Source organism: Perognathus longimembris, chromosome 6, assembly GCF_023159225.1.
Source record: "Perognathus longimembris pacificus isolate PPM17 chromosome 6, ASM2315922v1, whole genome shotgun sequence".
NCBI classification, from domain to species: Eukaryota; Metazoa; Chordata; class Mammalia; order Rodentia; family Heteromyidae; genus Perognathus; species Perognathus longimembris.
Window position 1 is genome coordinate 14,309,335 of NC_063166.1, and position 27,970 is coordinate 14,337,304.

The 27,970-nt window shown below is 46.7% G+C and overlaps 1 protein-coding gene across 1 annotated transcript; it reads right to left on the bottom strand.

Annotated features, from left to right (window-relative positions):
• Window positions 1-19,744: 19,744 nt before the first annotated feature.
• Window positions 19,745-23,667, bottom strand: Muc21 (mucin 21, cell surface associated). Its single transcript, XM_048349222.1, has 4 exons — window positions 23,580-23,667; window positions 22,488-22,595; window positions 20,274-21,118; window positions 19,745-19,954 (listed from the first exon to the last, which is right to left on the bottom strand). Exons 1-4 carry the CDS (start codon window positions 23,665-23,667, stop codon window positions 19,784-19,786), a joined length of 1,212 nt encoding a protein of 403 aa, XP_048205179.1. The 3' UTR covers window positions 19,745-19,783.
• Window positions 23,668-27,970: the final 4,303 nt, after the last annotated feature.

A 27,970-nucleotide genomic window follows, 5' to 3' on the forward strand; every position in this document is an offset into this window, starting at 1 on the left:
GGGAGAAGCCAGCTCATATGCATTCTGCCCTTCTCCAAGGTCACAGACTCCCTCAGTGGAGTGTTGGTCCTCTAGCTTATATACTACAGAAGTCCCTGGAGCCATGGGCAATGATGTAATTGAGTTCCAGTAATGGAACAGGAGAGGAAGTAGCGTATTCTGTTTCAAGGAATATTCTCTGTAGTGTTTATTTTTTTTTGGTCTGAGAATAGGAAATATTATTTTTCTTCATTTTGATAAATATTATTGTATATAATCAGAGTACAAAGGCATTGTACTATTGTGTTCCTCCCCTGAGAGTATCCTCCTTTGGTCTCACTGTGTGTGAATCCTGTATAATTTATTAGGTATTTCAGACCTGCACATGAGCTTTCTCACCTCACTTAACATGATTTGTTCTAGGTCCATCCATTTCTCTGAAAGAATATCCTTTAAACAAGAGGAGACTTATTCCTTTTTCTCTTTACTTGTTTAATCTTGGAATGTAATGGTGATGTCCAAGTTCTCTCTAGATAGTGAGGATTTTGCTTGTTTTTTGAGACAGGATCTCACTATGTAGTATGGGCTAGCTCAGACTCGTGTGTGTATGTGTCCAGTACTGGGGCTTGAACTCAGAGCCTTGCTCTCATACTTTATTATTCTTCCATTCAAGGCTGTCACTCTCCCTCTTGAGCCACAGCTCTACTTTCAGCTTTTTGGTGGTTAACTGGAGGTAAGTCTCAGAGACGTTCTTTCCCTGACTGGCTTTGTACCACAATCCTCAATCTGAGCCTCCTGAGCTTGCTGAACTTTTAAACACCAACACTCTTACAGCTTCTGGATTAATGACCTGAGTTATCACAAGGCCTCTACCTAGACAAAGTGGAGGAAGTGTCGTAGCCTGCCTTTCTCTGTTTCTCCTTATGTCCTTCCCCTTGGCTTCCCAGAGAGGCGTGCGATGTCTTCCACCAGTTGGTGGAGGCTCTGGATAACTCCCAGACCACCAGCCTTGCCAGGAGTGTCTGCTGTGTATGTGGCCTTCAGGACCCCAGCAGGGCCTTACAGTTGGAAGGGGGCCCAAGGAGGCCTCCAGGATTTAGGAGCCCGGTTACCTCATCCGTAGAGACTGCCCTCCATCTGGCAGAGGCTGGAAGCTGAAACTGAGGAGGGGATATGCGCAGAGCCCTGGGAATTAGCAAGCCGAGTCATTAGACAGGGTCAGATCTCAAGAGCAGCTGCTTCCTATTGGGCATGGGCCAAGACTGAGGGGAGATGGACCACAGACTGGAGCTCACCGGCCCCCAGTGGCTTCGCAGCCAGGAGGTCCTTAAAGCTTTGTGTTTCTGGAGGGTGGGAGACATGGGAAGAGGGGACCAGATGGAGCGGTGGAGAGAGGGCCCTGGAATACACTTGATTATCTGTTGTGTTTGTCTGAAATATGAGATACTGTGTTGACTTTTATTTTTTTATTTTAATTTTTTTTGCCAGTCCTGGGTCTTGAACTCGGGACCTGAGCACTGTCCCTGGCTTCTTTTGCTCAAGGCTAGCACTCTACCACTTGAGCCACAGTGCCACTTCTGGCTTTTTCTGTTTACCTGGTGCTGAGGAATTGAACCCAGGGCTTCATGCATGCTAGGCAAGCACTCTACCACTAAGCCACATTCCCAGCCCTTATTTTAAATTTTTATTGTTAACATAAAGGTGAGGTACAGTCCATTTCTTTTTGGACAATGTCACCCTTTCCCTCATTCTGTTCCAGTTTTTCTCTCCCATCCCCACCCATAAGTTATATATTTATTTTGGCATATCTAGTGAGGACCAAGCTGTTCACTCTTTGTCCTTCCATTTCTGTGCCCCCCCAAAGACGATGAACAAATGAGCAAGAGAAAAGGCAACGAAAACAAAAACAACAATGAAGAAAAAATCCCCCTGTTTGCTGTGTTTAGTTTTAGAAAAATGCTAAGATTACAAGTGTGAGCCATTGGCACTCAGCTGTGTGGGGTGTATGTGTGTGTGTGTGTGTGTGTGTGTGTGTGTGTGTGTGTGTGTGTGTGCCAGTCTTGGGGTTTGAACTCAGGGCCTGGGAGCCGTCCCTGAGCTTTTTTTGCTCAAGTGCTCTGCCACTTGAGCCACCGCTCCACTTTCAGCTTTTATGGTGCTTCCTTGGAGATAAGAGTCTCATGCTCAGTCTGGGTTTGAACTGAGATCCTCAGATCTCAGCTAGGATTCCAGGCCACCAGTGCCTGGCTGTATTTTCACCTCTTTGGGAGCGTCTGGAGAAGCTTCAGAGACTCCCTCCCCGGGGCGGACAGAGCTGCCGCGGCCTCCCCCCACCGGCTCTTCCTGCTCCAGCCTCTGGGAATGGAGCCATGCGCTCAGCTTCTCTCTGCCAAGCCCTGGTCCCACCACTAGGTGGCCATGTCAGACAGGATTAAATGAGCCCCACACAGATTGCTTTCAGGCGTGGCTCACAGTCAACCACACTCAGGGGTGCAGATCCCTTTGTCCTGGAGATTTTAGGGGTTCCACTCTCCAGGCAGCTCTTCTGACTCCCACCCCACGGCACATTGCCTGACTACTATTTTTATTTTTTTTGCCAGTCCTGGGGCTTGAACTCAGGGCCTGAGCATTGTCCCTGGCTTCTTTTTGCTCAAGGCTAGCACTCTTCCGGCTTTTTCTGTTTATATGGTCCTGAGGAATCGAACCCAGGGCTTTATGCTTACTAAGCAAACACTCTACCGCTAAGCCACGTTCCCAGCCCCAACCTGACTAGTATTATGTCTCCTACTGACTATATTTGCAGGGAAGACTCAGATACTATCTCGCTGCTGTCCACAAGGAAATGAAAGCATCTATCCTGAAAAACTAAAAAAAAAAAAAAAAAAAAAATCCATCTTCTTCTGGACTCGATGTCTAAATGTCTAAATACTGAAGACAATGCTGCTTAACATCAGAAGGTAACAAGGAAACTTCTGGAGTTTTGTTGATTCAGGGGCTGGCCAAGAGAGATAGGACCTTGGGTTGCTACGGAAACCATGTCTGTGGTTACTTTGCCATTTGGACTATCACTGTTTATTGTTTGAAGGATTGGGCTATGAGAAAAATGTGACCATTTCTTGATTTAACCATGACCAAGGCAGGACAGGCAACAAATGGACTGTACCTATCAAAAGATAGATAAACTGAGTAAACTAAGGCTGAGAAGAGAAATTACATACTCCATTAAACTAGATGAGGACTCAGGCCTTCTGATACATTATCTGGCTCCTGCGTTCCCTTGGCAACTCTTAGGGGCCATAGAACCACTGACTCAGGAGGTTAGTGTGGCAAAGGCCAGCAGAGATCCTGGAGGCATTAGAACAAAAGCCACAGGCTGCCAATCCCCTGAGAGACCCTAGGGGTGGGAGTCAGTGTGTACCCCAGAGTTAGTATCTAAGAGACCCAAAGAATGAGTACACGAAACAGTGTAACACAAAACAAAGAATGTTAAGCAACCACCAAAAGTCACCTATCATATTTTCTAGATTACAAAATGTGCAATTATTTAACATTTCACATTTCTCAAATAGGGCTCAATTTTCCAGGCAATAACATGTCATAGCTTAATTGACTTTCCTTTCCTTTCATCTCCTTTCCTCTCCTCTCTTTTCCTCTCCTCTCCTTTCCTTTGCTTTCCTTTCTTTGTTCCTCTCCCCTCCCTTTCCTCCCTCCCTCCTTCCCTCCCTTCCTTTCTTCCCTCCTTTCTTCTTTCCTTCTTTCTATTTAGTCATAGGGCTTGAAGTCAGGGTCTGGCACTGTCCTTCAGTTTTTTCACTCAAGGCTGGTGCTCTACCACTTTGAACCACAGTTCTGCTTCTGGTTTCCTGGTGGTTAATTGGAGATGAGAGTCTTGTGGGCTTTCCTGCCCAGGCTGGCTTCAAACCATGTTCCTCAGATCTCAGCTTCCTTGATAGCTAGGATAACAGGTATGAGCTATCAGTGTCTGACTTCCTTTCTTCCTTCCTTCCTTCTTTCTTTCCTTCCTTCCGTCCTTCCTTTCTCTATTTCTCTTTCTTTCTTTCTTTCTTTCTTTCTTTCTTTCTTTCTTTCTTTCTTTCTTTCTTTCTTTCTTTCTTTCTTTCTTTCTTTCTTTCTTTCTCTAGGTCTCAGGGCTTGGGCACTATACCTGAGCTCTTTTGCTCAAGGCTAGTGCTCTACCACTCGAATCACAGCTCCATTAATGGTTTTTCAGTGGTTAATTGGAGGTAAGAGTCTCACAGACTTTCCTGCTCAGTCTAGCTTCAAACCGTTATCCTCAGCTCTCAGCCTCCTATGTGGCTAGAACTACAGGCCTAAACCCAGTGCCCAGCTATTTTTCTTTCTTAGTGGTGCATAAAAGAATGGTGTTTTTCAGCAGATGAAATCTCCAGTCCATGGTCAGTGTTTATGGGAAAATGTTATACTTGTGTGCCAGCTAGCACAGACTAGGAGGGAATTGGGGTGTGGTATTGAGCTCTGGCAAGCCAATTTCCAAGGCACAGCATGTAGACCAGTTTTTAGGAAAGGGGCTCATTCCTGGGCCACTACCTGTTGTTACCACTAGAGGGCAGGGTATTTGATGAGGAAGATACAGGCAGAGAGCTTCTCTTCTGATTGGCCTATTTGTTCCCATGGATACCGTTTCCAAAGCTGCTTTGGTTGGCATCGATTTGTTTTCTTTTATCTCTTTTTAAATGCTAAACATGTATTCTGCTCAACTTTTTGTTAGACTTTTCTAATGTCTAGTTTTTAATCAGTTGCGGCATTCATGGCATTTGACTTTAACATGTGCTTTTTAAGATAACTTGCAGCCCCTGTGTTTCGGTATCCAGCTTTACATTATACTCCAGCTCCAGTCACAAGTTGTGTATCAAGTGCAGGCAGCTACACACAGGGAATGAATACTAATCAAACCCTGAGAGAATGGATCTGTTGTAGTCCCAGTGTAAGAGGAACCCCACCCTCCCCCGTGGTGCAGCTAGCTGTAGCTGGTTGTTGCCCAATTTGATTGCATTGCTAGTGGGAAATATCATAGCTGAAAGCCTTCTGAATTTCTTTTAATGATCCTCAAAGAGGGTGTGGAGTAGAGACTTTTTACAATGTTTACAGCTAGAAAATATCCATTAGCTTTTTTTAAACTTTCTTTCAGACTTTTATTTATTTTAATAATAATTACTTATTTATTGTCAAAGTGATGTACACAGTCCATTAGCTTTTAACAGTTGCCTTGAGAGTAGAAGCTGTTATATGGCTCTCCATTGCCTGTTGACAGCCACTATACCTCCTCGAGAAAAACGAGCGGATTCGCACATGTACCTCTCCTTGATGTCGAGGTAGACTGGAGGTGAATAGATTCAGGACTGCTGTCTCAAAAATTCCGAGTGGGATCCTAAACTGTTCCAGACTGAGGTCCAGCCTTCAAAGTCTTCAAGATGGAGCACAAAGGCCAGGCGATGGCTCACATTCGTAATCCTAGCTACTCCAGAAGCTGAGATCTGAGGAGCATGGTTTGAAGGCAGCCTAGGCAGGAAAGTCTGTGAGACTCTCATCTCCAGTTCACCATCAAAAAGTAGAGCTGTGGCTCCACAGGTAGAGTGCTAGCCTTGCACACAAAAGCTCAGGGATAACACCTCAGCCTTGAGTTCAAGCCCCAGGACTAGCACACACACACACACACACACACACACACACACACACACACAAAATACCAAGTGAAACAAAAGAGAGGGTGGTAAATCATGATTGCCGGAAAGCCTCAGCAAATGTTCTCATTGGTGAAGACAAGGATTGAACTAGAATGTGCATCCGCAGACATCTGTGTGAGAAGCGCCACACCTGAGCGGGCACCGATCCAGTCCAGGCGCCATTCTACTTGAGGCACCTTGGGTTGGTCCCTTCCTTTGGGCATCATAGCCATAGTTTGCACCGTGCATAGCCACTACAGTTGGTACCGCTGTTCACCGATGCCTTCTCTGTCCTTTAATCAATAGAGGTTAGCTGGACTCACATGGCGGGGTGAGCTGGATGCACTCACTAAAGAGAAGGCGTGTGTATATGGGTGACAATCACACGTGACATATGGACACATGCGGTGGTGGCGGAAGCCAGCTACCAAATCTTGTAGTTAAGGTCTCAGGAGTAGTTCAGGAGGGTTTCCCTTCATTCTTTGAGGCTTCTTCATTGTCGTTGTCTTTCTTCTTCTTCTGGATGTTTCTGCAGCATCTTATCCTTTCTGTCCAGAGACGCTCCTGCGTGGTCTGTAGATCTCCAGCACAGCAGCCATTCCCCCTTCCCAGCGGCACCCTGGAGAGATCCCAGAGAATGAGGAGGTGTGGAGAGTTGAGGGGTCCGATTTAGCAAGCACCCCACATCTCCGATAGGACCACTGACAGGAAGGGACCTGGGGACATGGTGACTCGGGGCAATTTGGACAGGCCAGGAGGAACGGCAGGAACAGTCCCTCAGGCCTCTGTCCTGTGAGACTGGGATCTTCTTTGTAAAGCAGTAAAAGGAACTTAGACTGATTTTCTGCCAGGAGCAGAATTTCATTTGATTAAAAGAAAATGTAAACATTTGAGTATTTCTTTCTTTCTTTGTTCTTCTTCTTTTTTTTTTTTTTTTTTTTTTTTTTTTTTTTTTTTGCTAGTCCTGGGGCTTGAACTCAGGGCCTGGGCACTGTCCCTGAGCTTCTTTTTGCTCAAGGCTAGCACTCTACCACTTGAGCCACAGCACCACTTCAAGCTTTTTCTATATATGTGGCCCTGAGGAATCGAACCCAGGGCTTCATGTATATGAGGCGAGCACTTTACCACTAGGCCATGTTCCCAGCCCCTGGCATAGTACACAGCACTTGAGCCACAGCTCCATCTCTGCTTCTTGGTAGTCTCATAGACTTTCCTGTCCAGACTGACTTTGAACCTTGATGAATAGTTCTTACATATGACCTGTGTGCATCTCTCTAGGGAGATTTTATGACCAGACCTGATAGACAGGTAAGAGTAATTGTTGTTGTATTTCCCCCAGGGATGTAGCCAAGGCTTGACAGAACTGAGAAGTGCTCAGAGCAGACAGGCGTCCGAGTGTCCTTGACATGCTTGTTCCCAGGGACAGCTGCCTTCCTCATCTGGCAGTCTTAGAATGGAAACCACTGCCCATTGAAGCCTGAGGACACACAGACCAGAACCTCTAGGGTCTGATCTTTCCAGAACCAACTACAGTCACATGGTGTAAGAAACAACCCTATGAGTGTATTTAATAGATACAGGACATACTTTTCCTAGGAAGGAAGGAAGGAAGGAAGGAAGGAAGGAAGGAAGGAAGGAAGGAAGGAAGGAAGAGGGAAGGGAGAGAGGGGAGAGAGACCATCTCTTAACATTAGTGATATATGATACATTAAAATTGCTCCAGCTCATCTCCTTGTAGCCATAGCTCTGCCTAGGCCAACGTCTTTCAAACAAACTCAACCACTAGAGATACATGCTTTTGAAGTCATACCATTGTGAACCACTCTGCAACAGTGCTTAGAAGCCTAATTTGGAGGGAGGAGACCATCTTTCCTTTTCTTTTTAAAAATTTTTTTGGCCAGTCTTAGGCCTTGAACTCAGGGCCTGAGCACTGTCCCTGGCTTCTTTTTGCTCAAAGCTAGCTCTCTGTCACTTGAGCCATAGCGCCACTTCTGGCTTTTTCTATATATGTGGTGCTGAGGAATCGAACCCAGGGCTTCATGTATGCGAGGCAAGCGCTCTGCCACTAGGTCATATTCCCAGCCCCTATCTTTCCTTTTCTTTCCTTCTTTTCTTCTATCCTTCATCTTTCTTTCTCCTTCCTTCCTTCCTTTCTTTCTTCCTTCCCTTCCTTCCTTCCTTCCTTCCTTCCTTCCTTCCTTCCTTCCTTCCTTCCTTCCTTCCTTCCTTCCTTCCTTCCTTCCTTCCTTCCTGTCTTATGCTTTCACTCACTGTCAGGTGCCCTACCACGAGCCTCTTCTCCAAGCCCTTTTTCTTTTTCAGACAGGGTCTCACTGTGTAGCACAGGTTGATCTTGATCTCCTGACCCTCCTGTCTCAGCTTCCAGGCAAGCACCACTTAGGAGAGCAGCTTTCAACCTAGAATAACAATGACTGTTTTTCAGTGTTTTACAGAAGCCTATTTGTTTATGACAACAGTCAATTCCAAAAGGGCCATCCTCTACAGAGATGGGGGGAGAGGTTGTTTTTGTTTTGGAATTTCATCTCTTGACCTCATGCATATGAAGCTTGTGTTCTACCACCCTAAGTTATGGTCTCTACTGGCAAGTAGTGAATATGACTCACGTGTGAATCAAATACCATGTGGTTGCTTCCCCTCCCCCCTTCCTCCTGTCAGCCTCTCTCAGAACGCTGTGGTTTCAAGGTGTCATTTTGGTAGAATTAAGTGTGCATACCTCAAGTGTATAATGCATTGCTGTCAGCTTTACTCACACTTACAATTGGGTTCAAAGCTGTGGCTTTGCCTCTTGGGTCAGAGGTGCCCAGTGGCACCCATGTTCCACAAGAATGAACAAACTTACATGAGAGGGCTAAGCTTGCAAGCTGCCACCTGTTAAAATTCCAGTGTGCTTTTTATTCTTTGGTCAAGATGGCGGAAGTAGCCATTCTCAGTAAACATCAGAACAGAAGAGGGCGGTCTGGGTGTTCCTTGAGGTAAAATTTACAGAGGGAAATGTACAGATGCTAAGGATTTGGTTAGATGAGTGTTGACCCATGTGTAGCCCTGTGTAACGGAGGGCCCAGACAACATACAACACATTCCCACACTCAGAAGTATCCCTCCCTAAAAGTCCTTACCCTCACAAGAGGCCTGTGGTTCGATTTCTGTGGCTATAGACTAGTTTAGTCTGTTCTTGAATTGCATACTGATAGAACTTCAGACCATTGAAGTACTCCTTATCCAGTTGTTACAGTTTTGCTAGTGCTGCTATAAACTAAATCTAGAGAAACAGAGCTGTTAAGGTTCTGGCAAAGACCCAGGTTGAGAACTGCAGAAGTGGAAGAGTGTTGGCAGGGTTAAGCCGTGAATGCAGTTATAAGCCAGGGCAAGTGATTCATAGTCTCAGAGAGAAAGTCAGAGCTGCTGGGGGAGATGAGCCAGTTGCACCAGAAGCCTGGCAGGGCGGGGCCTTCAACAAGAGCATGGATGAATGGATAGTGTATCTGTCTAAGGCTTGGCTTTGCAGGGACTGCCCAGAGCCTAGATCTGAGCAGGGCAAGCTGGCCCCAGGTTTGCTGTTACCTGTGCTCAGGATGGAAGCTGGGGAGAGAGACAAAGGTGGCAGAGCACACTTGCTCTCTCCCCCCAAAGGCTGCAAGGCCTAAGCTTACTTAGAGACATTTCTCTGTGCCACGTGAATCTGCAACGTTCTCACCTGCCCACACAACCCTCATGTTTCAGTTCAATTCCCCTGTCAGCCCAGAAGCCTCAAGAGAGTGGGGGGAAGGGGTGGCAAAGAAATTGGGACCAGGCCAGGTATGGATGGCTCATGCCTATAATCCTAGCCACTTGGAGGTTGAGATCTGAGGATCGCAGTTCAAAGCCAGCCCAGGCAGGAGAGTCCGTGGGACTCTTATCTCCAATTATCCACCAGAAATCTGGAAGTGGAATTGTGGCTTAAAGTGGTAGAACACTAGCCTTGAGCTAAAGAGCTCACAGACAGCGCCCAGGCCCAGGGTTCAAACCCCAGGACCGACCAAAAAAAAAAAAAAAAAAGTAAATGAGACCCATGTGAGGTTTTTGCTTTTTATGACAGCAATTTGGGAACTAGGGCTACACAGGGAAAGGCGTTCTCTCTGGTTTGGGGACCCCTTTTCACAGCAGTGCACCAACACCCAGAGTCTGGCTCCCACCTATATTCGGTCCATTTATTTCATCAGGCAGTCAGAGCGTGGGTCTCTTTTCTTCTGGGCTGAGAAAGCCCAACAGGAGGAGGGCTGCGGGAGCAGAGGCGGGTGGGAGGAGGCCCTGGCCCTCGAGGCCGCCTCCACCCTCCTCCTCTTCAGCATGAAGATGCTCGTCTCTCCATCTGCTGCATGGCCACAGGACAGTAAGTTTGGGAATCAGGCCCGGTGACACCAGGCCTTGGTTGCATCTCTTGATAGTCCCATGGGCCAGAGCCTGGGCTGGAGTCATGGCCTTGGTAGAGATCTGTGTTGAGATTTTTCAGGCATGGAGAATCGCTCTAGAAAACATGAAACAGCTTCTGGTCAGTTATCCCCCTTTTCTCTTCCAGCCCCAAGCATCCCTTGTTCCTGCCATAGCCACCTCCTGTCACTTCTTTTTCTGTTTATGTGGTGCTGAGGATTCGAACCCAGGGCCTCATGCATGCAAGGCAAGCACTCTACCACTAAGCCACATTTCCAGTGAGCTCCTGTTACTTCTTTTGTCCCCTTTCTTCCCCTCACCAATGACCTTTGCCTATTGTCTAGCTTTTCTTGGCGGGCCTTCTGTCTCCCTGGCTTCCATCTGCCATTCGCACTCACCAGGGACAAGACAAACCCCACAGAGAGAATCACAGCCATGGCCACCGAGGCCAGCGCGATGAGGGCAACTTCCCATGGTCTCAGCTGGCCCTGCAGGGCGATGCTGGCGTTGGTCCCGCTGCTGGTGGGATCTGATGCTGTTGTATTTGTCCCAGGTGTGCTTGCTCCATTGGAGGTGGCTGTGGTTGATCTTAGGGTGATGTTTACGGTGCTTGGCATGGGCTGGGGGGTCGTGGTGTTACCGTTTGAGGCTATGGCTGCTTGGGAAAGGGTGTCTAGTTATCTCCATTGGGAATCAAGTTTGTCTCTATGGCTGCTGTATTACTAGTCATGATGATAGTAATCATAGCTGTCACTTATTAAGACTCATGATGTTTCAAGCACTGTACTCGATAACCACCCACATATGAATCAGCATCTCAAATCCTCACAGCACTCCGTGAATACGAAGCGCGATTTCCCACATTCTATGGGTAGAAAAATGGAAGGTTAGAAAAGTACAGCTACTGGCTGGGCACAGGTGGCTCATGTCTGTAATCCTAGCTACTCAGGAGGATGAGATGTGAGGATCACAGTTCAAAGCCAGCCCATGCAGAAAAGTTGATGAGACTCTTAGCTCCAATTAGTGAGCAAAAAAGAAGGAAGTAAAGGTGTGGCTCAAATGGTAGGGTGCTAACCTTGAGGGGAAAAGCTAAAGGAAAGAGCCTAGACTAGCCCCAGTATTATATTGGCAGGAGAGAGAGAGAGAGAGAGAGAGAGACCATTATGCAAATTTGAGCCACTCCCAAATGCCATTAAGCCCTTCATTAGAGGAGGATGAGCCAAGGGAATCTGTTGGGGAGAACGGTATGTTTTACTGCTTTCAAGCAATTCCTTGTGCAAAAATAAAAAAAATAAAAAAAATTAGAGATCCATTGGTTTAAGAGACCTCAGGTGGTCTTGGCACATGACTGAACAAAAACCAGCCAGGTGTCGTTTGAAGAAATAAGATCTTGCAGCATGTTTGATTGGTCAGCTAGAATTAAGGGGAGGCCCAGGTTTCTTTCCCTCTGTCTCCCGACTGTTTTCTACCGCTTTCTGACGTTTTCATCCCTGGATCACCAAGCATCTGGCCTCTCAAGTGTATACAGAACCTTGTGTCACTAACAGTCCTGCTGGGATACAGGTGTCACCCACAGTCCATGTGTTCTTTCCTTAGTGTTGTCTAGAAATAAGAATTTATACTGGGGGTAGGAGAAGTAAAAATCCCCAAGTTAAAAGTTAAATAGAGGGGCTGGGAATATGGCCTAGTGGCAAGAGTGCTTGCCTTGTATACATGAAGACCGGGGTTCGATTCCCCAGCACCACATATATAGAAAACGGCCAGAAGTGGCGCTGTGGCTCAAGTGGCAGAGTGCTAGCCTTGAGTAAAACGAAGCCAGGGACAGTGCTCAGGCCCTGAGGCAAGCTCCAGGGATGGCAAAAAAAAAAAAAAAGTTAAATAGAAGTGGAGAAGAAAAGCTGGCTCAAGAACAGGGATCAAGTTGTTTTATGTTGTTTAGAAATATAAAAACAAGTCGAGGGCTGGGAATGTGGCCTAGTGGTAGAGTGCTTGCCTCGCATGCATGAAGCCCTCAGTTTGATTCCTCAGCACCATATACACAGAAAATGGCCAGAAGTGGTGCTGTGGCTCAAGTGGTAGAGTGCTCAAGGACAATGCCTAGGCCCTGAGTTCAAGCCCCAGGACTGGCAAAAAGAAAAAAAAAGTCAAAGCCAAGACTGGGTGATTTCTAGAAAGAACTAAAACCTGCAAGGGTGGAACTGTATGGCTTATGAAATATATCATTAGAGACTGCTGTCAGAATGGTGGGAAATGGATCCCAGCCTACTATGGGCAGTCTTTCACTAACTTTAAAATCTCTTTAGTAGCCAGGCACTGATATAGCACATTCCGATAATTCTAGCTACTCAGGAGACTGAGATCTAAGGATTGTAGTACGAAGCCAGCCCAGGCAGGAAAGTCTGTGAGACTCTTACCTCCAATAAACTACTTGAAAAAGCCAGAAGTGGCATTGTGGCTCAAGTGGTAGAGCTAGCCTTGAGCACAAAGAGGCTCAGGGACAGGGACAGGCTCTGAGTTCAAGCCCCAGGACCCCTCCAAAAAATAATTTTAAAAAAGATCCTTTTAGTGGGATGAAGAAGTACACAAGTATAACTCCTGGGAGCCTGAGGCAGGAGGATCACAAGTTTGAGGCCACCCTGGGCTGCATTGTAAGACTTGATCTTCCAACTCTGATGAATTTATATTTCAGAGAGATTTATTATAAAAGGAGCTGATCAGCCTGCTGGTCAGAATTGCTACTGGGAACAGAATGGAAGCAGGGTTGAACTAGAAAGAGTGGGGCACACATAACCATCCTTAACTCTTGCATGAGAACAAAACACATCAGGGGTACACACTAGACACTGTGTTGAAAATGAACTATACAACATGTGGGTGGGACAGGAGAGAAAACGGAGAGAGCGAGGGGAGGGATCCTATTGTCCAAAAAGACATGTACTCATGATTTGACTTATGTAAAAACAATAACCCCTCTGGACATCACCTTCATAATAACAATCAATTAAAAGAAAGAACTAGGAAAACAGATAGGCATCATAGGAGTTATCAACCTTTTCCCCATATTCTTCTCACGCCCCAAGATTTTAAACCACATCACTCACCATTTCCGAAAAGGAGAAGATGAAACAAGCAGTTTGCAAGGACCAATGCGTTTCTCTTCATCTTGAGATAGTCTGTGCAAGTAGTGGGGCTGGAAGGGAGGCTCCTGAGCCTAGGCCAATGAAAGCTTAGGAGGGAAAGAAAGGTAAGATTGATCGTGACAGTACCAGGTGAGGACAGGGAGTTAGAGCATTTGCAATTTGGGTCTCCACAGAATGGGTTCTCAACCTAAAGGAAAAAAAACCAGTGGGGATGTCTGCTCCTTTAGCCTTCCAATATGCTGCCTTCCTCATTCTCTTTCTTAGAGGGCCTTTATAGCATTACCTGGGCTGGGTAGGGGCTGACCAAGGAGCCTGTTGTTTTTGCAGTTGTGGCCAGTGATAGGATACCCGAGTTCAAGGAGGAGGGACAGAGGCCAGAAAGGACACAGGGATGGAGAATGGCTTGGTTTCAGTAGGCAGGTCCCGGGGAGGTGCAGGAAATAGGAGGGTTCGAGGGAATCAAGGCTGTCAAAGTAGAGGGCACCCACCCTCTTTGGCAGAGATAGTTTTGAAAACCTGTTCTAGCTCAACACCTTGTTTCCTGGACAAGTGCCTGGGGCAGCAGGTCCTTCCTTCCTTCCTTCCTTCCTTCCTTCCTTCCTTCCTTCCTTCCTTCCTTCCTTCCTTCCTTCCTTCCTTTCTTTCTTTCTTTCTTTCTTTCTTTCTTTCTTTCTTTCTTTCTTTCTTTCTTTCTTTCTTTCTTTCTTTCTTTCTTTCTTTCTTTCTTTCCTTCTTGTGCTGAGGGCCTTGCATTTGCCAAGCAAGTGCTCTTCCACTGAGCTAAATCCCAACCCCTAAACTGAGCTTTAAGTGAACACTCACTGTAAATGGATGCACAGAACTGGAGATAGGACTTTCGGCCGTTGCTGAGTACATAGTAGATTCACAAAGCACATCTCGGAGGAGTGAAAAGAGACCCAGGGGCCTCTGGGATATGAGAGCAGGGTGGGCGGCTGTGGAGGAGACAGAACCAGGAGCAGACAGGCATCTATGTCTACCTATGTGATTTCAGTTCTAGGCCACGGGACCAATGTCAAGCATTCCACACATCAGGTCTGGCCACTCGGTAGATGAGTTCCAGAAGAGAAAAGAGAATGGCCTAGAACAGAAAATGAGTGGAGAGAGCAGGAGTCCAAGATACTACCTACAGTGCCCTAGGAAAAGGCTTGGAAACCGACTGACCCAGTGTTCATGCTAGGGTGTTTTGTGTGGGGATAGGCACTGTGTGGTTGGTGCTAGGACTCTAGAATGCTCTTGGAAGGAATGCTCTCTAAATAGACACATTTGTTTTTCCTCTCTAGACCCCACTGGAGTTAAAGAACTAGTTCTGGATTATTCATCTATTAGCTATTCTTTCTGAGTTGCAGGTTTCCCATGGACTTTAAAGGATTGTTGTAGTACTGGCTTCTGTTTCACATATTCTGTCTCTCTCTCTCTCTCTCTTTCTCTCACTCTTCTCTCTCCTCTCTCTCTCTCTTCTCTCTCTCTCTCTCTCTCTCTCTCTCTCTCTCTCTCTCTCTCTCTCTCTCTCTCTCTCTCTCTCTCTCTCTCTGCTGGTCCTGGGGCCTGGGCACTGTCTCTGTACTTTTTTGCTCAAGGCTAGTGTTCTACCACTTGAACCACAGCTCCACTTCTGGCTTTTTTGTGGGGGGTGTTGTTTAATTGAAAATAAGAGTCTTGAAGGCTTTCTTGCCAAAGCTGGTTTTGAACTGTGATCCTCACATCTCAGCCTCTTGAGTAGCTAGGATTACAAGTGTGAGCTACCAGTGCCACATTCTTTTTTTTTTTTTATTAATTGGACATAAATTTTTTTACAAGGTGATGTGCAAAGAGGGTGAGGGTGCAGTTACATAGTAGGGCAGTGTGTACATTTCTTATGATATCTTACAACCTGTTTTTCTATCCCTTGTCTAGGTCAGGTTGACATATATGCAATATACAATGTATCAAGAACATATACAGTATTCACAGACTTGGTCTCTACTGTCTCTCCGTCTCCCTTTGTTAACAGTCATATATCAGGGAGATCATGCCCCTTTGTTTTCTGTGTTCTAGGCTTGTCTCACTCAACATTATTTGTTCGAGTTCCGACCATTTCCCTGCAAATAACAATATTTCACCATTCCTAATCGCTATGTAGTATTCCATTGTGTATAAGTACCATATTTTTTGGATCCATTCGTCTGTGGAGGGGCATCTGGGTTGTTTCCATATTTTAGCTATTGTGAATTGCAGTGCCACATTCTTAATCACAATAAAAAGAGGCACTAGTTACAAACATTACTTCCAGAATGATCCAGGTGCCACCTCCAAACTCAGTCAAAGAAATCCTGAAGCTTCTGTGGAAGCGACAATGGTTTAGTGAGGTTAACTAGGAAATAAAATGATGCAATATTTACCAAAAGGGCATCCTATCAGAATGAGGGAGTTAGAACCCCGTTATCTGAGCAGAGCTGATAGAGAGCAGATCTCAACTGGATTCTGTCCAAAGAACCACAGAGGAACCAAAATGAGGGGCTAAGGTCTTTGGCTTTGTTTACAAAATGAGAGATTCATGTTCCCACAGATTAGAAATGTTAAGATCCAAATATTTGCATATAAACAGTACAACTTTAGCATGAAGAAGTACAAAAAGTTGTTTTAGGAATTGCCCCAGTTCCAGATTCCCTCTGCCCAGCTCTTTAATTTTAGTATGTCCTAATTCAGATTGCCTTCAGACGTCTAGACAAGGAGTCTGCTTTCTCTTTCTAATTTTGCCCTACCATCTCCAGTTCCAACCTAACCCTCCCACACTGAATTTGTGCCAGGAGCTGTTATGAGTACTTGGTACCTTTTAAGGTCTTTCCATGAACTACATTTCCCAGGCTTCTTTGCCAATATGTTCCAGGTACTGTTAGAGCTAACCTGAAAACCGGAGTAACTAAATAATAAGTTTTAGTGTTAAAATTATAACAGCTTCTAAACCCTGGTGATGACTCCATGCTAGAGGGCTGTACCCCCACCCGTGAGACTAGTTTCTTATAGTTTGACATTTAAAAATGTAGGGAGCACTTGTTCACCTCTGTACCTGGGTAGCAACCATGGTAATGGACAGTAAAAATGGTCATAGTCATAGACTATAGAAATAACCATAATAGTAGTAAAAATGCCATGGTAACTGTCAGGTTGGTTTACTTATGATTGAGTACTGGATTGTTTTAACCTAGTGGTAATGGGAAAACATAGTCGCAATTGTTAAAATAAAGTTGGTACTAGGTCAGCTTGACCGCAATATTCTGCTTCTGTAAACGGCTTGCTTAACCCATTTGTGACTTGCTCTACCCCCGGCACTAACCCCCTGCTTCAGTGCTACGTGACCACCTGTTGTCAATTTCTGATATCGAGGCCAGTTCCCAATATCAAAGCCAAAATAGATAACTGAAAGGGTAGATAGCCAGTAGAAATAGGACAAGACTTGCTTGCTAAATGCCATCCAATCAAGTATCTGCCAAGTTGGAAATACCCTGCCCCTGTTGTAATCATAATAAAAATCCTGCCTATCTGAGGGTCGGGACTCTCAATCTAGATCCGCTGTGTTGGTGACTATTGGTAGACCAGGCTCGAGCTTGCAATAAAGACTCTCGTGCGTTTGCATCAGTATCGGCTCCTTGGTGGTCTTTGGGGACTGGAAATCTAGGCATAACAGTACATTATAACTTCCTTCAATGAAATGAACTCTCACGAGAGTGACTTCTGTAGCAGCAATGGCTGGGGCCACTGCTGAGCTGCTGGGTGAAGATTTTGGAGTAGAGTCTACATTTCTCCGACTCTGTACATGAAGTGGAATGTGGAGGATGGTGAACCAGGCAGTGGTTGCCTGTACAGCTGTCTCTGAATGACAGCCATTCTCTGCTCTCTGTGGCAGTGAACCTGAAAGCTATTAGCTGTCTCTCTTCCATAATTGCAGCTTTCTAAATCATTTTGTAAGCATTGGCTTCTCAGACTATATCTCTCTATGCTTGAGATATCCTAAGTGCTTTCCATTTCCATAAGAGGAAGCTTGGCTGTTATAGCATTGGGTATTAATGAGATTTTTAGAAAATGGACCTTCAAACATGGCAATCAGTGATTGATTATCTATCTGGTCAATTCATGTTTAGGGACAGGAGAGAAAATCCTACTAGTACAAAATGGCGTTCTAGAACAAAAGGTACAAGTAAATCTGGATGTCCCTGGCTCATACCTATAATCCTAGCTACTCAGGAAGTTGAGATCTGAGGATCAAGGTTCAAAGCCCATCTGGGCAGAAAAGTCTGTGGCTCTTATCTCCAATGAACCAGCACAAAACCAGAAATGGAGCTATGGCTCGAGTGGTAGAGCATCAGCATTGAGGGAAAAGGCCAAGTGAGGGCATGAGTTCAAGCCTCAGTACTGGCACACACACACACACACACACGTGCATACACTCCCATGTAATTCCAAGACCGTGGGCCACAGTGGCCACGTGAAGATCACCGTGGGAACCATTGTTACAGAGGTCTGGATGTGGAAGCCTTTACCCTGCCCACTGCATGGATGTCTACTTGGGTCAAGGTGCTCAGTGGGCGGGGACACGGGCAGGTTGGAGGGAAAGGCGCAGTCCATGATGAAATGTGGGCAATGATGCTTTCAAACTGAGGCTCACGCTCCAGTTGCTGAGAGTAATGAGATATTCAGAGCATAATTATGTGAATATACTACACAGGCTGAATTACTCACCAGGGAATCCTCCCTCTCCACCTCTCTCTAGCTTCCTTCCAGTCCTCTTGTTGATCTTTGGAAATCAATTTTTATTTACCTGATATGTCTATTAATATTTTAATCGTTTCATTGAGATATAATTTATATACCATCTTGTTCATCTGTTTAATGTGTATAAACCAATGGCTGCCCTCCCCAATTTCTAGTGTATTTCTTGGATCCTTGGGCTTAAATTCTAGACCCCTGAAAATGAACTATACAACTTGTGGGTAAGGACAGGAGGGAAAAACCGGGAGAGAGTGAGGGAAGGGGTGACATTGTCTAAAAGGAAATGTACTCTTTACCTGACTTATGTAACCATTACGCCTTTAGACATCACCCTTATAATAACAGTTTTAAAATCAATTAAAAATTCTACTGATTGGCTGGGGATATAGCCTAGTGGCAAGAGTGCCTGCCTCGGATACAGGAGGCCCTAGGTTCGATTCCCCAGCACCACATATACAGAAAACGGCCAGAAGCGGCGCTGTGGCTCAAGTGGCAGAGTGCTAGCCTTGAGCGGGAAGAAGCCAGGGACAGTGCTCAGGCCCTGAGTCCAAGGCCCAGGACTGGCCCAAAAAAAAAAAAAAATTCTACTGATTCAATTCTTTATTTTCTTTTATTCTTTTGTTTCATCTCCTTTTTGTCTTCAGTTTTTTTTTTTTAATTATTGTTTTGTTTTTGCAGTCTCCCACTTGAGCCACAGCTCCACTCTGGCTTCTTGGTGGTTACTCAGAGATAGGAGTCTCATGCACTTTTCACCCTGGGCTGGCTTTGAACCATGATCCTCAGATCTCAGTCTCTCAGGTGGGAGCCCTTTGCATCTGGCTTTTTCCTTTCCTTTTGAACCTTATTACTTGCATGTTAGGAAGTTGGCTTGCTGACTCTCGAGAACTCAAGGAGCAGTAACAGGCAAAGCGTCCCCCCTGCAGTGAGTGGGGGTAAGCCCATCAGTTCACTACTAGTTCCAACAGTTCTGCCCCAGGTGGGTCTCTCCAAAGCAGCCCCCAGCTGTCCTCCAAAACATGAAGGGTCAGGAAGCCTCACCCACGGACGCATGTGAGACACACGAGATTCTCCTTCCCCCTGAGGTGTCTGCTAAGAATCTCCTGAAAGGTTCAAGCTTAGCAGTCTGGAAAGTCTTTCACTTGGAAAATCAGGGAGCACTTTCTCTCTGCCCCTCAGGGGAACAATCGGAGAGAAATGTCAATGGCTATCTTCACCCTGAAAAGGGACCGGATGTGGAACGCCTTCAAGTGCCTGGCAACCATGACTTAGCGTGTACACACCCGGTGGTCATGCGTGTAATGACACCGCCTCCGTGTCATCCCACTCGGCCAACCCTGCCACCTGCTCTCCATCCAGTCTCCACCGAGCCTGGTGAGTCTCGGGGCGTCAGGAGGCCTGTCTGGGATTGCAAAGTGGGACACACTGATATGACTGAGGTCTCTGGGTTTTTCAGTGGAAAATGTTGAGATCCTAGCATAGCAATTCCTTCATCCAATTAAGGTATTCATTCAGAGCTGTAGACAGTCACACAGGTTCTCTCTTAGACCAGTTGAATGCATTTATTTAACTAAATGATTACTCTCTTTCCCATGTCTGGTAAAGGCAAGAAAAGGGGAAGAAACATCTTCCTTAAGGATTTTAGGGACCCAAACAAAGCTGAGAAGGGACCTCAGGGAGGACTAAAAGGAAACCCACGTGCCCCCCCCCCCACTGCCCCCCTGCCTCTGGTTCCTTCCTGAAGAATGTAACACTACTCAGGGGACAGTTCTATCTCCTGCTCATCTCTGTGGCCACTGAGGTTACAGGTCTCCTCCAGACCCAGCCGGGGCTCCACGCAGGCCTGGGGGGGTCCCTGTGACTTCCCCCCAGACCGAGGCCTGGGCCACGGGGACAGTAGACAGCGGTGCCCGAGGTGTTTCTCAAGAACAGGCGGTTTCTCTAGAAAAAGAAGAGTCCATCACCTTAGAGCTGCATCCCCTCTCCCAACCCATAGGAACTCCTCTGGAATCATCTGCCCTTTTCCAAAGACCTCTGCCACCTAGTCCTCCTCCCTCCAGCCTCCATTTATTTCCTGCACCCTTCTACCCAGGTCACTGCTTTCCTCCCCACTTTGATGAGCTCTGGTAGTTACATCTTACAATGTCTGTTTTGTAACTCTCTCCTGATCTCCATTTTCTCCCTGAGCTGCACTGACTTGGCTCCCTCCCACATCTTTGGTTCCTGCTGGTCCTCCCCACAGGAATCCTGAAGTACTCACCAGGAGAAAGAAGAACCCTGCAAAGAGCCCCATAACCACTACGACAGAGACCAGGGTGATGAGGAAGATTTCCCACGGCCTTAGGGACCCACTGGGCTTCACCCCATTCTCTGGAGTGCCATCACGTGTGCTAACTCCACCAGAAGCAGCATGTGTTCCTTGTGTGCTCCAGCTGCTGGAGGTGACACTCAGTCCAGTGTTCGAGGCTGTGCTGTGCCCGGCAGATGTTACACTGGGTACGGTGTTGGCAGTCCTGTCAGCGCCACCGGAAGTCATATGGGTCAAGGTGGATACAGGCCTGGAGACTCTGCTGTCTGTAAGGGAAGTCTTACCAGATCCAGTTGTGCTGGCCCTACTAGAGACAGTGGCTGCTGTAGAGGTGCTGTTGTCCCTGCTGGAGGGCAATCTGGAGGTGGAGTTGGAGGTCATGGTAGGCTTGCTAGAGGCTAAGATAGATGCAGGGTTGGAGGTTGTGTTGGTCCCCTTGGAGCTCGTACTGGACAGACTGTTGGCAAGTGTGCCAGGTGCCCAAGAGCTCATGGTATTGGCGGTACCACCTCCCTCAGAGTTCACGGTGGATACAGCATGAGGGATGTCAGTTTCCCTGGAGCTCACAGCGGATGTAACATTGGAGGTGCTAGGTCCCCCAGAGCTCACGGTGGATATGGTATTGTGGGTGCTGGTGGCCCCTGAGCTTGTGATAGGTGTAGTACTGGGGGTGCCAGCTCCCTCAGAGGTGACATCAGCTCCAGCATGGGAATTAGGGAAGGTTCCAGTCCATTTCCCAGAGTCAATTATAGTGAATCCAGAGCTGGTGGTACTATTATTATCACTGGAGGTTATTCCTGAAGATGATCATAAAGAATAGCAAGTATATATCAAGCATGCATACCTTCTGCTCAGTGATTGGCTAAGCTTATTAATTAGATAATTTGTACTTATATTTTATTATTTTTTATTATTTGCTAGTTAATTGGAAAGAGGAGTCTCATGGACTTTCCTGCCTAGGCTGGCTTCAAAACATGAGATCTCAGTCTCCTGAGTTGCTAGGATGACAGGTAGACAGGCATAAGCAGCCGGTGCCCACCTTCTCTTATTCTTATTCTTTAAATTCTCCATCAGATTACACTAGTCATTATTATTCACTTTGCATGAACGAAAGCACAGAGAAATCACCTACCTAAAGTGCACAGTTAAGAAATGGAGTTATGATTCCTGGACAGGGGATGTGAGCTCAGATTTCACAGTTCTAACCAGCGCCTGCTGGGTGATCCACTTTGCCTGATGCAATGAGAATAAAACAAGGATCTCCTCTGTGGAGGTCTAGACCTCCTCCCAGCAGTGATGAGTGGGAACCATTCCTCCCAAGGTTCTCAGACCATCCACTTAATTTTACGTGTGTGCTGGTCCTGGGATTTGAACAGTGGGCTTGGGTGTTGTCCCTGAGCTTTGTTTTGTTTGCCAGCATTGGGGCTTGAACTCATGGCCTGAGCACTGTCCCTGGCTTCTTTTTGCTCAAGGCTAGCACTCCACCACTTGAGCCACAGCGCCACTTCTGGCTTTTTCTATATATGTGGTGCTGGGGAATAGAACCCAGGGCTTCATGTATACTAGGTGAGCACTTTACCACTAGGCCATATTCCCAGCCATCCCTGAGCTTTTGTGCTCAAGGCCCTACCACTTGAGCCCCAGCTCCATTTCTAGCTTTTTTTTTTTTTTGTAGTTTAGTGGAAATAAGAAAATGATAGACTTTTCTGCTCAGGCTGGCTTTGAGTCCTGATTCTCAGATTATAGCCTCCTGAGTAGCTACTCTATCTATCTACCTATCATCTATTTACTTATTGCCAATCAGACTTGAACTCAAGGCCTAGGCACTGTCCCTGAACTTCTTTTTGCTCAAGGCTAGCACTCTACCACTTGAGCCACAGCACCACTTCAGGCCTTTTCTTTCCTTCCTTCCTTCCTTCCTTCCTTCCTTCCTTCTTTCTTTCGCCAGTCCTGGGCCTTGAACTCAGGGCCTGGGCACTGTCCCTGGCTTCCTCTTGCTCAAGGCTAGCACTCTGCCACTTGAGCCACAGCGCCACTTCTGGCCATTTTCTATATATGTGGTGCTGGGGACTCGAACCCAGGGCTTCATGTATAGGAGGCAAGCACTCTCACCACTAGGCCATATTCCTAGCCCCAGATCGTCTACTTTTAAATAACAACACTCACCATTTTCTAAAAGTAGGAGGTACAATAGCACCCGACACTGAAGGACACTGTTTCCTTTCTGCATCTTCCTCTTCCTCTTTGTGACTGGATCCCAGAAGTAGTCCAGACCTAGAGGGCAAAGGAGAGAAGAATCTCAATAGAGGAGTGCTCAAGGTGAGAAGATAAAGTTTGGAGCTTGCAGGTCCTAAGTATGTACTCTGGGAAAGACCCTTGGGCGTGTGTATTGGGGGAGTCTGGATGTCTCTGTTCCTTAAGCTTCCACCATGCAGTGCTGGTGCCTCTTCCTCTGTTTTGTGAATGCTGCAGGGGCCTTTATAACCTCGTGCGGGCTGAGGAGGGGTTGGGCAGTTGTTCTGACAGTCTGCCAACTAAGAGCAGATAACACAGCAATGCTGAGCCCGAGAAGCAATATGCCAGGGGATGGAGAGGAAGGTGAGCATGAGAATGACATGATCGCACCAGGCAGGTCACTGGACCGGGTTAGCACAGGAAGCAGAAGGAAGTAAGGAGAATTCACCTTTGTTTTTCGGTCAAGAAGTCCCCAGAGCTGTCTTTAACCTGAATGAAGCCCTAATGAACATGATTGAAGGGCAGAACCCCATTTCTGTAAAGCAAAGAAACATAGGGCACTCGGGCTTCTAGGCTACAGAGACAAATGGAGTGCTGCTAGGTTTGCCATAGGCACTCAATAACGCCTGTTGAGTCAGCAGAGATCCGTGGTTATGGAGCCATCTTTCAGTTCTTAGTTCGTTTTGTGTTGCTATCACAAAATACCTCTCTTTCTCTTTCTTTCCTCCTTTCTTTCTTTCTTTCTTTCTTTCTTCCTTCCTTTCTTCCTTTCTTTCTTCTTTGTGCCAGTACTGTAGGTTCTGTCTCTATGCTTTTCCACTCCAAGGCTGGCATTGTACACTCGATCCAGTGCTCCACTTTAACTTTTTGTTGGCTCATTGGAGATAACAGCCTCATAGGTTTTCCTGCCTGGGCTAGCTTTGAACCGTGATCCTCAGATCTCAGCCTCCTGAGAAGCTAGGATTCCAGGTGTGAGTCACAGGTGCCTGGTTAAGATTGTTGTTCTGGTACTGCAGTTCCTACCTACATCCAGGCACACTATCCACTGCACACGTGACCCCTTGCACGTCCACACGCGGGGATTCCACTTCCCTCTCATTTGGGACCCCATCTTATCTGTTTTTCTCTGCCCCTTTGGCACATCTATTTTTATATGTTCTGCTTTCTCTGCCTGCTTGGACTTCGTATTATGCTATTCGAGAGAGTAAAAGCCAGACAGAAAAGAACCACCTGCCTGCCATCCATCAGGCTGGAATATCAACACAAATAAGGCCAACTGTGATGCTCCCCGCAGGGAAGATTTTCCCAAGGCCGTGCTGCAGCTGTGAGCCCCAGAGCAGCCCCTCCTCAGAGGGCCTCACTCACCTTCAGTGACTTAGTCCATGAGAAATGTACTCCAAGACCATAGTCTGTCATCAATTTGCAATTCAAGTTACATCATCAAGGGGAACATATCCCATTCTTGTCTGAAGAATCTAAGTTGCTCTGACACATAGAAGTAGCCTCAATGTCTAACTCAGGGGGAGGGAGTTTCTGAATCCCTATTTCAGATTCCTGTTTCTATCACTCCTATTTCTACTCATCATCTCTCAGGATGGTTGCACTGTCATAGGAATGTACTCAACACTGAGCTGAACATTCAAACAGGGTTCAAATGACCAGGTGCTGGTGGCTCACACCTGTAATCCTAGCTACTCAGGAGGCTGAGATGTGAGGATCATAGTTTGAAGTCAGCCCAGGCAGACAAATCTTAGAGACTTATCTCCAAGTAACCAGGAAAAAAAGCCAGATGTTCCGTGTTTGAAAGATGAATCAAATAAAAGCATAATGTTAAAAAAAAAAAAAAAGTCCGGGATGGACAGGTAACTTAATGGTAGAATGCTTGCCTAGCATGCACGAAGCCCTGGGTTTGATTCCTCAGTACCACATAAACAGAAAAAGCCAGAAGTAGCCCTGTGGCTCAAGTGGCAGAGTGCTAGCCTTGAGCAAAAGAATTTCAGGGACAGTGCTCAGGTCCTGAGTCCAAGCCCCAGGGCTGGCAAAAAGAAAAAAAAGGGGGGGGGGGCCAGAAATGGAGGTGTGGCTTAAGTGATAAAGAGCTAGCCTTGAGGAAACACACACAAACCCACAGGTCCCAATGGTAAGTATATGTATGTATGTATGTATGTATGTATGTATGTCATGGAGCTGGAACTCATAGCCTGGACACTGTCCCTGAGCTTTTTCATTCAAAACTAGCTCTCTAACACTTTAAGCTACACTTCCCGTTTTCTGTTGATTCCTTGGAGATAAGTGTCTCGTGCACTTTCCTGCCCAGGCTGGCTTCAGTGATCCTCAGATCTTAGCTTCCCAAGTAGCTAGGAACACAGGCTTGAGCCACCAGCACCTGGCTTCCACGGTAAATGTAATTATTTGTATATTTGACATGCTCTGTTTTGGGTAAGAAGTCCCTTACCTACACAAAAGATCTATACATCAAAGGCTTTGATCCCCAAGGTGGAGCTATAGGAGATGGTAGAATCTCTAGGTGGTGGGACCTTAGTGGGTCCTAGGGATTTTGGAGGTGTGTCTTTGAATGCGACTATAGAATTCCTTCCTCTTTTTCTTTTCTTTTCTTTCTTTCTTTCTTTTTCTTTCTTTTTTTTTTTTGCCAGTCCTGGGGCTTGGACTCAGGGCCTGAGCACTGTCCCTGGCTTCTTTTGCTCAAGGCTAGCACTTTACCATTTGAGCCACAGCGCCACTTCTGGCCATTTTCTGTATATGTGGTGCTGAGGAATTGAACCTAGGGCTTCATGTATACGAGGCCAGCACTCTTACCACTAGGCCATATCCCCAGCCTTCCTTCTTCTTTTTCCCCTTCTAGTCACGAAGTGAGCAGTTTTACTTCACCATGTTCTACCATGACGTGCCACTTCACTCATCAGAGCAGTAGTAGGACTAATCGATTGTGGACTAAAACCTCCCAAAATGTGAGCCAAGAGAGCCCTTCATCTTTGTCATGTGATTCCCTCAAGTATTTTGTTACAGTGATGGACAATGGGCAGCACTTACCCACAATAATTTTAAGAAAGAAGAGCAGGAATAAAAAGCAGGTGGAGGGGGTAAGAGCAGAAGAAGGAAGGAAATGAGGTAAGAGAAGAATTGGAAGAAAGGGGGAGGATTACTAGTCCCTAGGGGTCGAGGAAAACCTCTAGGGGACTGGCTATTAGGAGGTTACTTAATGGGCCTCAGAGGGTCACGGAGATTGTTGGTAAAGAGCTTGACTCAGGCTCAATTGTGGGGACAGAAGAGCAATACTCTGCAAGTTCATGGGGCTGTAATGAAGTGCCACACTTTGAAGTCAGGCCCCATTTTACCACGTGAACCCCATTTTACCACTCGAACCCCACTTTACCACGCGAACCTGAGATAAGCAGGCCCTGTGAGCAGACCCAGGACAAGCCCATTAGGGCCCAGTTGGTCTAGAACTCTAACCGCTGGGAATGCTTAACTCTGACCACCCCTAGAATCGAACCCTGAGCCAATCAGATTTGTACCTGTGTCCTAATCTTGCTTGCTTGAACACCTGATGGTTGTAACGTTGTTTTTTGCCTTTATAAGCCCTGTGTAATCACAGCTCGGGGCTGCCTCCTAACCTCCGCTGTGTCGGTGGGTAGGACGAGGCCCGGGCTGCGGCCTCACTTGTAAAAAGTCTTGCCTTGCTATGGCATTTCGAAATGTCTGAGTCTCGGTGGTCTTCTTGGTGGTGGTCTTGCGACTTGGCACAACAGTAAGAGGAAACCTGGACTGTGTCACCAACCTCAGGTACAGTCTCCCACACACCCTGGTCCTGCCACAGAAGCATAGTGAATTGGAGATTGGAGGACAAGTCCACAAGACCCTGGGGCATCTGAACAAGGCCTTGCTGCACCTCATTTTCTCATCTACACAAGAACCAGCTGGTAGGCGAATGGGTGGATCAGGGTCTCAATGCCCAGGAAAGCAAAGCACAAGTGGTTTGGCGATTTTTGTCATCAGTGTATCATGGGAGCAAACCCCAGGCCTGCTGATGGGGCGATTAGAGCAGGCAGCTGGGGCAGATACTGAACCCGGAGCTAGACGTGGCTGCCAGGAGGGTGCCCAGGGCCGCAGGCCACTGCCCACGAATCAGCTGGGTTAGGTGAAAGAAATCCAAGATCTTCGAGGCCAGAAGCCGCCTCCAGGGAGAGACAGGGGGTGCAGAACTCAGAATCCTGCTTCTACAGCCCAGTCTGCCCTCCGGTCCTGGATTCTCACTTCCGGCTGTGATCCAGAGGCTGGTGACATAAGTGTGGAAGTGGATTCCTTACAGACCTACTAATTAAGTGATTAGGGATAATGACCCTCAGGACTCAGCCTGGAGGTGCTTAAAGAATACACTCCCGAGATTTCAGGGTGGTAATTAGTGAGGAAGAGAGGCTAGAGCCCAAGAAAGGGAGCAGGGAGTAGCCTTGATCCTGGCACTCCTTGGGAAGGGGTGGGTCAAGTCGATGTTTGATTCCAGAGGCAAAAGTGTTTGTATTTCATTGTGTCTTTTTAGTCAGTGTTCAGACTTTGGGGAGGGGATTCAATTGTCAGAGATTGGATCTAGAAGGTTCCCGCATCCTTCCTGGGCCAGGGACCCTCCTGTTCTGGCAGCTGCCCCATGTTGAATGCCCATCTGCCTAGACCACAGAAAACCACACACCATAGCCCTCCTTTTCTGGCAGGATCCATAGCCATCTCCCAGAAGCCAGAAATCCACGTAGCCCCGGGTTTCACCAGCCATCTAAGTCTCAGGTCCCTCTGGCAGCTAGGATGCCTCCTTTCTAAGACTAACATTCCATCCTACCCTGAGCAGAAGCGGTCTCGGGTGAGACATCCAGAGAGACTTCAGGACCCAACACATCCAGCCCAGAGTTGGCAGCCAGAGCAGAGAATTCAGGGACATGTGGGTGGGGGTTGGGTTTACTGTGGGGGTTATGGTTTCAGATAGATGGAAATGCCGAATACAGCATTAGTGACCTCAATGTCCAGGGTGAAGGGCAGGGTTCTGTTGGAATGGACACATGGGCTCAGAATGGTTTGGGGCCGGATTGGAGTCTTAACATAAAAATGGGCCTGGTTGAGGATCATAAGCATTGGGTTTAATTAATTGTAGTGTTGTTTTATTCTGCATGGTACTTCCTTGTGACAACTCCTGTGGAGTTATCTCATTTCCATTTGTGTAAGTTTAATTTGTACTTATGTCTCAGGCGAGAACTATGTTTTATATTTCCTTATATCCTCAACAGATCATTTCATGGATGCTTAGCAATTATTAAACAAAACACTTCCCCCTATTTTGTATCTTGTAAATAAATCTGTCATAATCTTGGGCTGGTTTTTGTTTGTTTAAATCCAGATCCAGAAAGCCA